The sequence below is a fragment of the Brachyistius frenatus genome, unplaced genomic scaffold (genome assembly GCF_029030835.1).
Source record: "Brachyistius frenatus isolate BFR_SWC_R1_liver_20210118 unplaced genomic scaffold, ASM2903083v1 Contig_11, whole genome shotgun sequence".
Taxonomy (NCBI): domain Eukaryota; kingdom Metazoa; phylum Chordata; class Actinopteri; family Embiotocidae; genus Brachyistius; species Brachyistius frenatus.
Window position 1 is genome coordinate 2,052,445 of NW_027210610.1, and position 15,472 is coordinate 2,067,916.

At 41.4% G+C, this 15,472-nt stretch overlaps 2 protein-coding genes across 5 annotated transcripts; one reads left to right on the forward strand and one right to left on the reverse strand.

The window, feature by feature from the left end:
- Window positions 1-615: 615 nt before the first annotated feature.
- Window positions 616-4,579, reverse strand: lyrm1 (LYR motif containing 1). Its single transcript, XM_069691436.1, has 5 exons — window positions 4,518-4,579; window positions 3,287-3,462; window positions 3,135-3,195; window positions 1,241-1,272; window positions 616-1,147 (listed from the first exon to the last, which is right to left on the reverse strand). The coding sequence occupies exons 2-5, from the start codon at window positions 3,443-3,445 to the stop codon at window positions 1,034-1,036; spliced, it is 366 nt and encodes a 121-aa protein (XP_069547537.1). The 5' UTR covers window positions 3,446-3,462; window positions 4,518-4,579; the 3' UTR covers window positions 616-1,033.
- Window positions 4,580-5,014: 435 nt separating this feature from the next.
- Window positions 5,015-15,375, forward strand: dcun1d3 (defective in cullin neddylation 1 domain containing 3). 4 transcript variants are annotated; one of them, XM_069691441.1, is made up of 6 exons: window positions 5,015-5,348; window positions 6,771-6,837; window positions 7,500-7,514; window positions 7,960-8,010; window positions 8,152-8,706; window positions 13,332-15,375. In XM_069691441.1, exons 5-6 carry the CDS (start codon window positions 8,264-8,266, stop codon window positions 13,873-13,875), a joined length of 987 nt encoding a protein of 328 aa, XP_069547542.1. In that variant the 5' UTR covers window positions 5,015-5,348; window positions 6,771-6,837; window positions 7,500-7,514; window positions 7,960-8,010; window positions 8,152-8,263; the 3' UTR covers window positions 13,876-15,375. The 4 variants fall into 4 exon arrangements, with proteins under 4 accessions (XP_069547542.1, XP_069547541.1, XP_069547544.1 ...); XM_069691440.1 differs by lacking the exon at window positions 7,500-7,514; XM_069691443.1 differs by lacking the exons at window positions 7,500-7,514; window positions 7,960-8,010.
- The last annotated feature ends 97 nt before the right edge of the window (window positions 15,376-15,472 follow it).

Here is a 15,472-nt window from a genome sequence, read left to right on the forward strand (position 1 = left end):
GGGACAAACTACATCTGATGATGAGAAACCTCCAGAGCAGCTGCTCCACAGTCTTTGTGGTGATGTTGTTTTCTCAGTGTAAAAAAGCAAACAGGTGCTTCAGATAAATATAGAATTTAACTTTACCCGTCCTTACAGCTGGCTGCTAGATAAAGACTATGGGACGAGTCTAGTTCAAGAGATTAACTATAAGTTTTGTAGTTGTTGTTTTTATGGCTCATTTAGCATTTTTTTTAAATTACTATTATTATGAAATGAGTCCAAAATTATGTGAACACGCAAAGTCTTAAGTGACATATATGTGCCCACCACTCATCACTCCCACAGCACCTGAACCCATATACATGTATAACATATAATAGATCAGAATGTTGGAACCAATAGGTAATAATCTGAATTATTTCAGTGCTCTTTATTTCATATTTTATGCATGACCAAAAAGGTCACTTGAATGGAAACAAATCCAAACGTGAAACGATCCGTCACTTTCTGCTTGTGAAACCAGTGTCTGTTGAGAAACATGTCACTTTTCTCACCTTTTTGTACCACCTGTTCACTGACACCAATTTATACAAGTCTGAACTTCAAACTGTTTCTCAAATATGTAGCCAAGCATCACCTCTGGAATAACAAAAATGATTTTATTTAGTTGAGAATTAAACATTTTCTGTCAACAGGTTTTGTCATGACATCACATACCGAACAGTTCATAAATAAAAATCATGAAAATAAAACAAGACACTTTATTACCCAAATAAACATTTAGTAGTTTTTGACACGATAATAAATACATTTTACAAATTTTATTTAAAGTCCCTCCACAGTGGCAGCCTTCCTGAGCTGAACAGAATCGACACTGTTCACTTAGTTATAACTCGTGTTTACGGTAAAAGTGGCTTTTTCCTGAATGATGAATGTTCTTGCATCAGCGAGTGCTTGCAACAACTCCTCCTGTAAGATCAGCTTGTGACTGCACTCTAGTTTCCTGTCCTTGGTAACTTGAACTCTTGGCAAGGATCAAGAATATCAAGCATCAGGTCTCGTCTTGTGACTGTAAGTAAATTGGCTTGGCTTGCTTCCTCAGGCGCCGCTGTGCTTGCAGCTTCCTGCCCTTCTGCGTTGCCAGGCCCAGCGGTGGTAGGTACATCTACAGGAGCAGGCGGAAAGAAACTAGTGGAATAAAATATCTCAACAACACAATAACCCTCACAGACAGGAAGGATTTATGATTATTACTTACAGCCCTTGGATATGGGTTCCTGTAATGTAGACCTGAAAGAAAAAAAAAAGAAGATTGTGTCAGTAACAACATTATATCAAACCACATGAGCTCTTTTTCCCTGCAATTATATAAGGCTCAAGCGTAGCACACAAGGCCTTTTGGGCACGTATAAGCTGAATGAACGTAAGATCATTGTGGAGAGCATCAAAACTATATGACTATATCTAATGGTTGCGGTTGTTCCCAAGCTGACTTTATCTTTAAAGATGCTGTAAAGCAAATTCCAAGATCTGCTTCTCAATACATTATATACGTGTGAAATGAGTTGCTGAAAGCATGTGCAAAGTTTGACAACTTTGTCGCACTGAAATATGGAGTTAGACCGTTGAACAGTTTCTCATCCGTCTTCAGCTCAGGTTTTTTTAGGCGGGGCTAAAAGGTAGCTTCAGTACGTCACCGAGCTAGCGCACAAACGGTTTATATAACCTTCTGCATGGCTCCTCCTCTCACACGGTGAAACGCTATAAAAGCCTGGATCTAATTTGCATAAGAGGTCATCCCACTGGACTTCAGTTCTACTCCTGCAGTAGCCAGATTGTTCTTGTACATCAGCTGGCTGCTACAGGACGTCTCCCTCCACCCGCAAGTTCATCTTTCCTGGAAGCAAGAACCTCCAAAGCAGCGCTGCATCGCTATTTAAATGTCCTACTGATGAAGAAAGGAAAAAGAGGTGGATTGATTTCGTGAAGAGCCTCACTGACGGAGACTTTAGGATTAACACCAACAGTCTTCTCTGCAAGGACCATTTCACGGCGGATTGTTTCACCAACGTCCACCGGAGACGGACGGAGTTCACGGACACACCGCTTCTCCTGCAGCGCGGCGCCAAACCGAGCACCGCCCTGCCGGCCGTTCATTCTCCGGATGCACCGGCACCGTCCGCCTTCAGGCGACACGCCCCCACAGGCTCAGAGAGGAGAAGACTGATTTTCTCACAATTTCAAAGCCTAAGTTAACATACTTTTCGGTGGGGTTTTTTCAATTAAAATTTGGATGGGTAGTTAACAACCCATACTTCTGTGGTGTGATGAACTTAAAACTCATTTTCATTTCTACTTTACAGCACCTTTAAGTTTTTTGCGTGTTGTTTCTTTATTATCTGCTCTAGTTTTTTTTCTCCAAATTTAAGGATCATTTGACAGAGATGTGGTAATAATAATGGTTAAATATGAAGTGACATCTTTAATTGTAAAACGTAAATTTTTTTCTTGGGGGAGGATCCCAAACTGCTCAAGAAATACATTCACAATAGGGTTCTGCAAAAGTAGAGAACAGACCGTCTTCAATGTGACAAAAAATTAAAAAAAAATAAGCACGCAAGATTTCCTGGTCTTATTTACACCCGTTCTTACAGCAGGGTGGTGTTTCACTTAACTTATGACAATACAGTTCATCATGACAGTTCTCGACAGTTTCTTTCAGTGAATCATATCTGTCGTGCTTGCTCATGCGGAAACATTCAAGACTTTCAGCTGAACTTGCCGCCCAGTGACAAATACTTTGATCACACTGGTTGGCGAGACTGTCCAGTTGTGTTATGAATGACGAAAAATCTGAGAGTTGCAGGAGTACCAGAAAGTAGCATCGTTCAGCTAATCAAAATATTAATGGCTTGAGTGAAGAGCGCAAGCGTGACTTAAAAAGTCAGCACCCGTCAGATGTTTCATTGGATTTAGCCCGACACGCCACTCCAGATGTTTATCAGAGACTTCGGGCTGAACAAGAAAAAAGCTTCCTCACATTAACAGATACATGGGAAACATGGAAAGCACAAAATAGTGCTACATTTATCTGTTATTGTGGACCTTTAGCTGCACAGGATTAAGCTTCATACAGTTATATTCGCTCTTACCTATTTCTATCCTTGCTTCACATTCCTCTATGCACCTCTTTATTGATTCTTGATCTGTGAGCTACAAAAACACACAGAACAAGGGATTAGTTTTACAACCTCTCCGTAGACCTACTGCTTATACATTTCTGTTGTTATATTGTTGTTCACACCTGCTGGTTCCGTCTGAACAGAGTGTGGGCCTCCTGAAGTATGTACGTCCTCTCAGTCGCCGTGTCACTTGTAACACCACTCTGTGCCTGCCAGGTCCGGGCGATGCGAAACACACGCATGTACAGCGACAACACTGTGCTGCGAGTGGAGGCCGTCATCAGGGCTCAGCGGGTGCCTGAACAATGAAGGAAATTAAGCATTGCGACATTACAGACCCTCTATTATCTGTTTCTGTTCCGTACTTACAAACTCAGTGTTAAATAGCTGGTTGTTATTTTGATAGCAGTCAGCTAAACATCACATTACTTCGGCCATACTGGCCAGAGGACAACAAGCAATACTGTCACAAATCTGTAATCTTAGTTCTGTGCATCTTTTGAGGACAGAAAATATAAACTATCTTCTTAGGATTGTCATTATATTTTTTTTTTGTTGGTGGCTTCACAAGAAGTACAAAATTGTTTCTGACTATTAAAGAATTATGTGTCAGCTCGAAAACATTTGCTGTTGAGCCTCTGTTTCTTGTCACCTCCAAGTTCCCATTAAGATATACCAGACTAAACCCTGCAGAATAATTATTTACTCAGAAATAATAAAAACAGTGACACACTGAAATGATACAACAAGTTTTTCAATAGGTTTGTGGAGATTTAATTTCACAAAAACAAACTAATAACCTTCTTAAAGCTGCACAGCAACACATGCATCAGGCGTTGTTGTACTTTAGTGCTGCAAATCCCCCCCACCCAAAAAAAAAAAAAAATCTGCAAGTAGTTAAACTACCATTAATACACCTGTGTTTTTTTTTGTTTTTTTTTCTACAAGTCAAAATGTCTGCCGTGAGAAACGTCTGATAGCTGCTCACTTGAACGAGTTTCTTGCCCGGCTTTGAGTGTTCCCATCATTTATCGCTAGATGGCGCTAAAACCAACACTCATGACTGACTGGAAGGTATTAAATGTATTTTCTGATATGTGTAGATATTAAAAGGAGTCTTAAAATTGGTGCCATGATCGTATTTGTTTCCATTGTGCTTCCCCAACCTGAATATTACAGCATAATTTGTTAACATGAAGTCGGCTATCTTGAACCTCATTTTTTAAAAAGCCAAATGTAGTAGTAAGGACTGGAGATTAAATTAATAGTGAGATGAACGCCATTCCCATTAACGACTTTTCCGTTGCGTCATCGCAAACTAAAACGTGTTCGACATTACAAAACTTGACCTACCAGCTGTGTCTGCAGAGGGAGAGGCTGGGTTGCAGTAGCTTACTCGGGCAAGCAGAATGTCGCTTAATGATGACGTTTCCCCCCGTTTTTTTTGTTTTTTTTGTTTTCTTTTTGTTTTTTTTACTGGCTCGTGAAGAAACGAATAAAACACATAAAATAAACGAGGGCCACTAACTTTTAGTCGGACATCAATTTTCAGTCGTGTCGCTTAATGAAATTATTTGAAACATTTTCATATAACTCACTGTTCACGGGAGCCGTTTAAATCATTTGACACATTTTCTAATATTAAATATTATACTCTCGAGACCTCTGAGATGTCATCGACAAATCTCGTGCGTCAGTAATTTTTTTTTAATTGTTTTTTTTTAATGGTATCTATTGAAAGGACGTGTTGTCGCTGTAACGGGTGGATCAGCTGTTGTCTGCAGGGAGGAAGTGACGTAGGGAAACGTCCGTCACGTCGCTGCGCTCAGTGACTAAAAGGGGGAAGCACAAAGAAATTGGCTGCTTCAGTCCGAGCTGCTCCTTTAACTCTCCTCTGAGAGGAAAGGGATTCAAAAGACAGCTCCGGTTGCTAGCTTGTGACTTATTTATTTTCTAAAGGCGGAACAGAATCTGACATTTTGACGTTGGAAGTTTGTTTTGTTGTTGTTGTTGTTGTCAGCTGCCAGCTAGTTTAGCTAGCGATCTGAGTTAACGCGACGAGTTTGTGTATTTTTTTTTTTTTTTTTTTTTTTTGTAAGGCAACTTATTTCAATTATCTTTTGTGTGCCGTCACCACCGAAGGGATGTACGTCCCGATCCCACATGACGGAGGTTTCCAACAAGGTGAGTTTCTTCACGTGGACGTGTTTAATGAAACAGACCTAGCCTTTTAGCCCACAGCTAACTTTTAGTGAACCGGAGCTGATGCTAAAGCGGAGCTACGGCGACGTCGCCAGGGCCAAGCAGGCAGGCAGGCAGGTCGGATGTTTGCTGGTAAAAAAACAAAAAGAAATGGCCCGGAGACGGTGATGTTTTGCGCGTCGACAGCAGCTCGACAACGAGCCGCGTCTAGATTTGTGTGTAAATAAGCTGTAAACGTGCCGGTTGTCAGTGATTATCAGAACTTTGTTTACGTGACGTTTGAGTGGGTTGGACGCGCTAAGTTCAGCGCTGCTCCGCCGCTTCCCAACAAAACTTGTTAAAATATAGTTTCTCCCGACTTTAGTTGAAGGTCGGGCATCAAAACTCCGACCTGACAACAGGGTTGATGATGTTGTTCTGTTTGTTTTCGAGCTCAACTTTCATCTCGGGACAGTTTAAGGACGAGCTAACAATTTAGCCAAACTAATGGCCGGACAGGTTACGTAGTGTTGGTTCAACTATCCTGCCGGCTCAGTTTGTATTTTATATTAAAAAAAATCAGATTGAACATGAAGGCCTTCAGACGTCCCTCTGATGTCAGTGAGGTGGAGTCAGCCACAGCTGACCTGAGAGATCTGCCTGTACATGCCCAGGTCCTTTCGCTCCGATGCTGAATATACATTTTCTTTATTCATGTATAATAAATACCAAGTATCGTGGCTCTACATGATCCGTGATCACAACACCAAGCACCGTGAATGACTGACATTTTTTTATAACTACTTATCAGTATTGTGGATGTGATGACTAAGTGGATAAAAGGCAAATAATAAAACGGATATGAGACTAGATGTCTTAAGATGATATCTCAAATTTGAATAAAAAAAATATAATGCCCAGCTCTATGGTTATGGATCACAATGCAAAGTAGTGGTCGGTTTCAAAAGTGAGGATGTTTCCTGCCATAAGCTGAAAATTCATAGTGTTTTGTCTAAATAACTGCCCGCCCACCCCCTGTGCTACCACAGCAACAAACCCTCCAGAAACTCGGGGAGAACCCTGGAAGTAACCCGACGTTGTGGGATTTTACAGCAGAGTCCAGGAGTTATGATTCAGGACGAGGCGAATCCGTGCCCTGTGAGGTGTTCCTCATTTCACTCCCGATGTTATGGATGCACAAGGCCCTCTCAAGTCCACAGTGCACCATATGTGTTCAGTAAAATTGTTGTAAATCAACTTTTTCGTAGTTATAAATCAGTCATTGAATAACCCTGCATTGTGGCAAACAGTTTTGTTGTGCTCAAATTTCATATTCATAGCATGTTGACCTAAATAGTCCTGCAGGTTTGGGGATGATGTGCTATCACTTTCTGCTTATGATGACAAGATAATGTGTCTTTTCAGCATTGCGGATGTCAAGGTCACAATGATGGAGCAGAAAAGAAAGACAATGCCATCTGAAGGACTGTTTGTAAGTCACATCCTAATCAGCTGCTGTGATAGACGCACCGTCATCTCGTACATTTTGTCCGTGCAGGCGTCAAAGCAGGATGCATTAACATGAGCACTTGAAACCAGGTTATTTTTAGTAAGTAGGTAGGTAAAAGGGAGACAATGCGTTTAGACATCTTGCTTTAGTTTGATCACTCTGAACTCCAGCTCGCATGCAATTAGGTCAGAATCTGATGTTAATATCCGCCTTTTGCACATTAGGTTTTTATGGTTAGTCTTACTTGCCAGTCACAATCTTAGTTACCAAGCTGGTGTTTCTTGAGAAGATTTGAAAACTTAAACTTATCAGACATCACACAACTTTATTGGAGTGTGACTACAGAGATGTCCAATGAGACATGAGTCCCCTCATCTGTTCCATACACATGCGCTCTTTAAAGCCATTACAAAACCTACAAATAACACCTTTTTGATACTAAATGTTGGGAATCATTTTCTATCCCTAGTTGCTAATGTCCATGTAAATAAACACAAACATTGCTGTGAAATGTCATAGTAAAGACGCTGTCGTTTTTATGGACAACCATAGTGGCCCCATTGCTTTTGTCTGTGGTTGTTATTTTGCAAACTGATGATTTTTTTTATTTTTTTTTATCTGCTGCCATCACTGCCGGGATTCAGTGAGGAAGTGTTACTGTACGTACTGTCTGTTGTAAAACTTTGTGTAACTTCCTTTATCAAATTAGAATTTTTCTAATGCTTTGTTTTCACACCTTGTAATAACCAAAGATAAACATAGAATTGTACACCAGCCGTGTATGAAGAGACGACACACAGGAGCATTACTAGATAAAACAAACAAACGGTGAAGGTACAAAGATATGTTGCCATATTTAAATTGCCTTTGGCTGAACCTTCGATGATGCAAAGGAAGACCTTATAGAAGCCGTATTAACTTTATGCAGATTTTCTGTTTCAACACAAAGAAAAACAGGTTCACCTCAGCAGGTTTCTGAGGTTACCACGAAGAGCATTTTTGTAATCTTTTTTTGTCAAGGTTTCTATGGTGATTTGCACTATGTAAGTGTTGTACAGTATGTATGCACGCAGACTGTTTTTTAATCTGGTCTTTACTTGTTAGGGTTTTTAAGTCTGCTAATTGAGGACCTGGATCGTGGCAGATTTGGCACAGGTAGTTAACTTCTTAATCATTAGTGTTCAGAAGCCTTCCCACTACTTCCCACATTTGGACCTTTTTGTTGTGAAATATACTGATTCACTTTAGAGGTCCACTTTGTGATAGTGAACATCTTTTAACTGTTCTTCACCTCAGGCCTGAGGGTATGTTGAGACGTCTCGCCAGGCCAGAGCAGAGGCGTGTAGGGGGTTCGGACGGGGACTGAAGGGCGAGGAGGACAGACAGACGAGGGACCAGGGAGGAAGACATGGGCCAGTGTGTCACCAAGTGTAAGAATCCGACGTCCTCACTCGGCAGTAAGAGTGGAGACAAGGAGAGCGGCTCCAAGTCCCACAAGAAAGGTGGAAGCGCTGGTGGCGGTGGGGGCCACAAAGAGGAGCCTAGCGTCCCGTGTAGCAAAGCCACCAGTGAGCTGTCGAATGGGACCAAAGCCTTAGAGGTGACCATGGAGACGCCTGTCATTCCTGCGTTGATGGGGGACCCACGCAAGGACGAGTGTCTGGATGGAGATGGGCTGTCGATGCTGCGCATTGCGGAGCTGTTCTGCGACTACAAGGATGAGCAGGAAGATGCCATCTTGGAGGAGGGCATGGAGAGGTTTTGCAATGATCTGTGCGTGGACCCAGCAGAGTTTCGTGTGCTTGTTCTGGCGTGGAAGTTTCAAGCAGCCACCATGTGCAAGTTTACAAGGTAAGGTGGAGATTTGGGGAATGGGGCATGTTGCTTTCTATGCTGTTGGTTGATCAGGATAAACTAGCATGACTGCTGTACAGTAATTGTCTCTAGTTAACATGATACAGACGCAGATTTATCCTCATCCCAGGTGACCTAAAAACATAGTTCCATTACTGCCTGTCCTGATTTAATTACCTAACGATATATGATTTTCCTGTATCTGCGAACACTCAAGCAAAGACTTCCATTATTCAGATGTGCAAAACATGTCACTTTACATTTCCTGTTTGTCTGTGTGTTCTGGTGGTTACACACATACCATTAGAGCATCAAGGTCCTGGGAGCGGTGGGCAACATGGCTCTAAAGTAATATTACAATATTTTGGGGCATTTCTACAATACCAATAGGACAAACTACTTAAAATATCTTATTATTCATTTTAAAAGCATACAGTTGCAAAAAATAAGTGTTATAGTTTTAGATGTCAGCATAAAGACAAGAGTTTATCTTCAAATATTTAGAAATAATGAACATATTACTGTGTTTTGTTTGTGTATCTGATATTTAGAACCAAAACAGTTCCATACAGCCATGGCGCTAACTCCTCCAACATGGAGCAGCTTTTAGTCATGCTTGTTGTCGCTGTTACACACGTGTGCTGCGTTCAGGCAGCTGGGAGGTGGGAAAGTTCCCGTTTGGGAACCTCCTACTTCCCAGTTGAGAGCATTTACATGACAGAACAGATAGTTGCATGTGTTCAACTTTGTATGTCAGGTGCAACAAAGTAACGTCAGCAAAGCAAAGAAGCAGCAACTTAAATGCTTTCTAATCTACTGGCAGGATTCCTGTCAGTTGCAGTAACGGTGAACAGCAAGCCAGAAGGCTGGAAACACAAAAACTACCTTCAGGACGAAGACAAATTTGTGAAAGCAATTGCAAAGTATCATTTAACGTCACAATACCCTGCTCAAGTTAATATGACCTGAATGAACCAGGAAGTGGCAAGTATCTCTTCCTTTTACCACATCATGTTAAGTAATGTCAAACCTACGTTTTAAAACTCTTTTCTGGTATTTTAGGTGTATTTTCCCCACTCTGAGGTTGGGATTTTCCCACTTCCCTGTTGCTTATGACTGCACCAGTAATGTATGTTAAATCGTTACATTGCTACAAACAGTCAAAATATTGGCACTATCAGGACATGATTTCTTTTTATATATTAGAAAATGGGTCGATATTATTGTGAATGATATGGCACACCACTATGTCCCGGGTCAGATTCCTTTGTTGCATCTCATACCTGTTTCTCTCCCCATGTTTCCTATCTGCTTCGTAATTTTTGGTATAATCCATAAAGGTAAAAAAAAAAAAACATCGAATATCAAGTAAGGTTGGATTTATTTAGTGAAGGTATCTAAAGAAATCCTGCATCATCAAACCGGTGCCTCTTCTCTGTGTAACACTGCCAACACGATGACTTCATATGACAAACTTAGAGAGATTCTCCAGGAATGGGGACAATCAGAGTGTTTTTGGTTATTTGGTTCCATACAGTCTGATTTATGTCCGATCTGTTTACTGCATTTTATCACTCCATGCACACTAGCCCCTGAAACTTCTCATCTCGCTACATAAAACATTAAAACTGCTTTAAAACAGCGGCCGCCTGTCGTCACTGCAGCAAAGCTGTGGCGGTTCCTGGCTGCCTCTGATCAGCTGCTACTGTCCACATAATATAATGTCAGCACACAGCTCAAAAGAGTGGGTTGTAGCTTAAAATAGGTGAAATGGTTAGTAATATGATAAGGTTAGCCTACATAGACACTTTTGAAAATACTATCACCAACATCCCAGATTGGATAATCAGATTTGGAAGTTGATATTTCTCCAATACTATTTCTTTTCATTGAAGAGTGTGTTCTATCTTTGTGAAGTGATGTGCCATTCAGGTAACTCAGAACCCGTACAATCTCCTTCTGTACCTCTTCCCACTTCTTTCAATGATTGCCACAGAGGCAAGTTGAACCATCGTGAAGTTCAACAGCAGCGATGCAGAGCAGAAGCATCGTCGAGTGTGTCAGCCACCTTCCCGCTCCATGCTGCTGCTGCATTTATATTTAAAACAATGGAGGCAGTGGTGGCAGCAGCCACTTACTGTATGAGAGCACCTGAAACCTTCCTGAGATGGCTTTTCAAGCACAGTCTGAGTGGAGTATTTGCAGTCTAAAAAACCCCATCTTATTTTAGTAACATTTTGCAGGTGTACCACACCTCTAGTGCTCTGGGCTGAGAACTGTGATTGACCTTGTGTAATATACCGGGTAGGCTTGTATTGATTGGCGATCAGACTATTAACGATTGAAGACACAAACACTGATTGTTTTTGGCTGAACTGCAACAGCGTGCTGCCAGCGCTATTCGTCCGAATACTGCGACTTCCTGTATCGATTTCAAATGAAAAGCCTAGTTTTATTTTTCTATCAGCAATCATTGGTTAATGAGCACAGGTGACTCTGCTCGTTAATATAAAGCAACTCATTTGCACGGCCATTTTCATCTGCCAAACCCGACGAGTGAGCTGAGTGGTGTGACAAAACCCTGCATCTCTAAACTCCTGCTGCAACTACTGCGAGCCTCGCAAAACAACCAGGATGTCCTCCAGACAAATGTATCATAATATTATTACTATACTGTCTGCTGTACTAGGACGTCAGCTGTGTTGACATTATGAATGAGTGATGAGAGAGAAAGTTAGCCCCCTTTTCCTGCCACTAGCTGCAATTGGATCTTCTTTTAGCAGGCACCTTTAATGACGATATGATGATATGAAGGCACAGATGTTTTCCCGGCTCTGATGCTGGTTATTGAGAGAGGCAGTGCACCGTTCTTAGCGTAGGGTTCTACACGAGCACTGTGAGACTCGCTGTACTACTACATACTAGCTGACAAACTTGTTTCTAAAGTAAAATTGTCTCTCATATCCTCAAGTCATGTCAGGGCAAGCCCCTACATATTCTAAACACAGACTGTTGACACATCTCCTCATGACCAATAACCAATGAAAGAATTAAATATTTGGACATGATTGGAAAAGTAAAGGCCAAAGGTTCTTTATAAATACAGAGGAATCACTGAGAGAGTATTATAGCTGTAATAAATGTCACCCGCTATTCGGTAACTAATTCTAGAAGTGGATCATTTATTTATTCCAAATGCCTATACAATATGTCATAATTTGAACATTTGTCCTTATATGCTAACTTTTCAAGCAACCGATATTGTTAAATCACAATATAGTGCACCACTTATAACTAGCTTACTGTCTGCTACTATGTGATACTGTTTACTTTATAAGATAACACCAACATCCCCTCCCTTTTCTGTTTGTCTCTCAATCTTTCACGTTGCAGTGGTTCATCCATCCTTAAAGGTCCCATAGTTCCACTTTTCTGGGTTTTATTTGCAGACTCGATCTCCATAAGACGATATTTTTATGGTTTTAAATAGAAGTTTTATCAAGAACAAGCTTTGTTTCCGTGTCTCAATGGTGGATTGATATAAATGACCCGCTCTTCTGATTGTCTGACTCTTGTCTGAGTGACGTATGCTCAAGCCAACCATAGTTTTTGTTTGGTCTTGTACCTTGAAAGCTTCATGATGGATTGAATGGACAGTGGGCCCCGCTGAAGGCAGACATGAGTTTGTGACATCACAAACATGTATAAGTCCAAACAGCACAGTTGTTGAACACAGGTTGTGTGAATTTCTCCATGAACTGAGCATTTTGGTATTTTCACAGTATTCATATAGCACCTCTACCTGCTTGTATCTTATTGAGGACACTCACTTTCTCCAGCCCTTTATCCTAACCTTAACAACTAAGTGTCTAACCCCAGCCATTACCCTACACCTGATTCTAGCCTTATCCCTAAAACTACATCTTGAAACTCAAACACTGGTTTGAAGGTGTGTCAGGTCGTGAGGATCCATCAGTTGTCCTCCCAAAAATGCCCTTACTCCTAAGGTGTAAAACTGATCCTGGCACACACACAGACAGTTATCCACTGTCAGGTTGGAGGCACACAGGACGTGGATCCTGCTCTGCACTCCCTCTCTGCAGTTAGTGTCGGACATGAATAGGGCTGCCTGCTGGTTGGATCACCTGTCGCTGCTCCCTCTCTGATTTTTTTAACTCAGCACTTTTCTATCCAGAGGCTTTGGACAATAACAAACTCTAGTAACCAACATGTTTCATTGTCAGCCGATGCTTACTGAAGCTCTTTATATTACATTTGACTTTGAAAAGCCTACACTGTTGTATCTGCCTGGGTCGGGGCCCTCAACACTGTTGTGAAAATAACATTTGTCAAAGTTGCACTGAAAGAATTCATGTTTCTAATGTACTCTTTAAACTGAAACTTTTGTCAGTGATGTTTGAAGTGTTACACACTGCCCCTTCTTTACATTGGATGTCTTTTCGGTGTTTTATCGCACCTTTTTCCAAATTAAGCTGCAAGTTTGATCTGGTTCTGCTCACATAGCTTTGTTGAGAACCAAACTATTTTCTTTGTGGCCTCGTCGTGAGTGAAATTGTCCAAAGCTGTTCTGATATCTGGTCTTGTTTTCTTTGTGTCATCAGGAAAGAGTTTGTTGAGGGTTGCAAGGCCATCCAGGCAGATAGCCTGGAGGGTATCTATTCACGCTTCCCCTGCATGCTGCTGGAGGCCCAGGGTGAGGAGAGCTTCAAGGACCTGTACCGCTTCACCTTCCAGTTCGGCCTGGATGCCGAGGAGGGCCAACGCTCGCTGCAGCGCGAAATCGCCATCGCCCTGTGGCGTCTGGTTTTCACACAGGACATGCCCACGATCCTGGAGCACTGGCTGGACTTCCTGGGGGAGAACCCCTCAAGTATCCGGGGAATCTCAAGGGACACGTGGAACATGTTCCTTAACTTTACCCAGGCGATCGGGCCTGACCTGAGCAACTACAGCGAGGACGAGGCCTGGCCCAGCCTCTTTGACACCTTCGTAGAGTGGGAGTTGGAGCGCAGGAAAAAAGAGGTGGAACAGGCACGGATGGCAAAGGAGGAGGAGGGGAGGTGTACTGAGACAGAGTGTTCTCCCACCACAGACAGACTTGAAACAGAGGGAAGCCGCGGCTCACAGACGTGGGGGGGCCACTGACCAGAAAACAAGAAATACTTGTAAGGGAGCGAAGGGTCTGACCTATAAGTGAACTGTACATCTGTGAATCGTTGGATGAATATTAGTATTACCATTACAGCTGTTCATTTGGCTCTCCTTTTCTGTTGGGGTGGGAAGTCTGCTTTGCAACCTTTTTTTTTTTTTTTTAAAGGGCTCTTAAGAATTGTTGTGTTTTAAGCACTTCTATTTAAGTTATTGTTTTACTTTTTTCTCCTCCCATATGTGTTTTTAGTAATTTAGGACACGTGGTCCATTTTAATGTAGACCTAACTACCATAACCCGGCAGAGCAGTAAAAGCGTGACAACAGGAAAAAAATAAATAAAGAAGAAGAAGGGAAATTCAGGCAGCCTGTCTAAAAAATAATTTCTTACAACCAAACACAATATTTACGACAAGCGTCAGGGTCAGTGAAATTCTCTCGATTGGGCTAATGTAGTTAGATTGTATGTTTGTTTTTTGTTTTTTTTTATCTTGCAGTGCAGTGAGGATGAACTGGTTGCACTTGTATTGCCTTCACCACTGTTGGCCTGCAATTACACGGCGAACAGTAACAGATTACAGTTCTGTCACAAGGGCATTTTATTTAAAAAATAATAATACAATTCAATTTCTGTACTTGATTTATCAACGTTCCGATATTCATTTTAAATCCAGGTCGGTTTCCATGGTAACGGACCCACCCAGCCTCCCCAACTTATTTTGTGTTTAGTGTTTTGGAGTGCTACTAGTGTGGTGAGCAGCTTGGCTGGCTTAAGCAGCTGCTGTGCTCCCTTTTGACCTCTAGCATCTACCGTTTTGATGTCCACCTATTTTCAAGGAGCAGTTAAAGTATATACGACACAACGATGTTGGCTTTTTTTTTTTTTTTTTTTTTTTTTTTATCTAAGCTGCGTCATTGATCTCATTTTAGGAAACCTGTATCACAACAAAAGTCATTTCTGACAGAAGATGCCTAAACCTGCGCCACATAAAACTTATGTTGTTTACCTTTTCTGGAGTTTGAGTCTTCACATCCTTGAACTGCTTTATGAAAAAAAAAAAAAAGATATGTGTGCGCACTTCACAAATAAATGCTGACTGCTGCTGGTAATGGTTGTAATGAATTGCACAAATACCAATGGCATGCTAATTTGCTATACTTGGGAACGCTTTGCAGAGAGATTGATGTCGACCACATTATTTCCATTTGAAACCTTTTCCAAACTGTAGATTGGAGAGTCGCCGAGGGAGTTTTGGGTTGAGTGAGTGAGAGTTATTTCGAAATGCTGGCTAATCAAGAGTCTGACAGGGATTCAGTGTAAAAGGGTGGCCATGACCGGATCTGTTTGGTTTACATCTACAATGGTTTTCTTTCAGCCCCCCCCCCCCTTTGTCCTTTTTTTATATATATATATATATATATATATATGTATATATATATATATATATATGAAATGTATTGATTTATATTAAATAAAAAACAGTGTTGAATTTTTGACCAGGAGAGTCTGTGATTTTACTTCAAACACTTGAAGTGTGCTTTGTTCATGAGGATGTCGGAGCTGGAGGCTGGGGGGGCGTGGCTTACACTGATG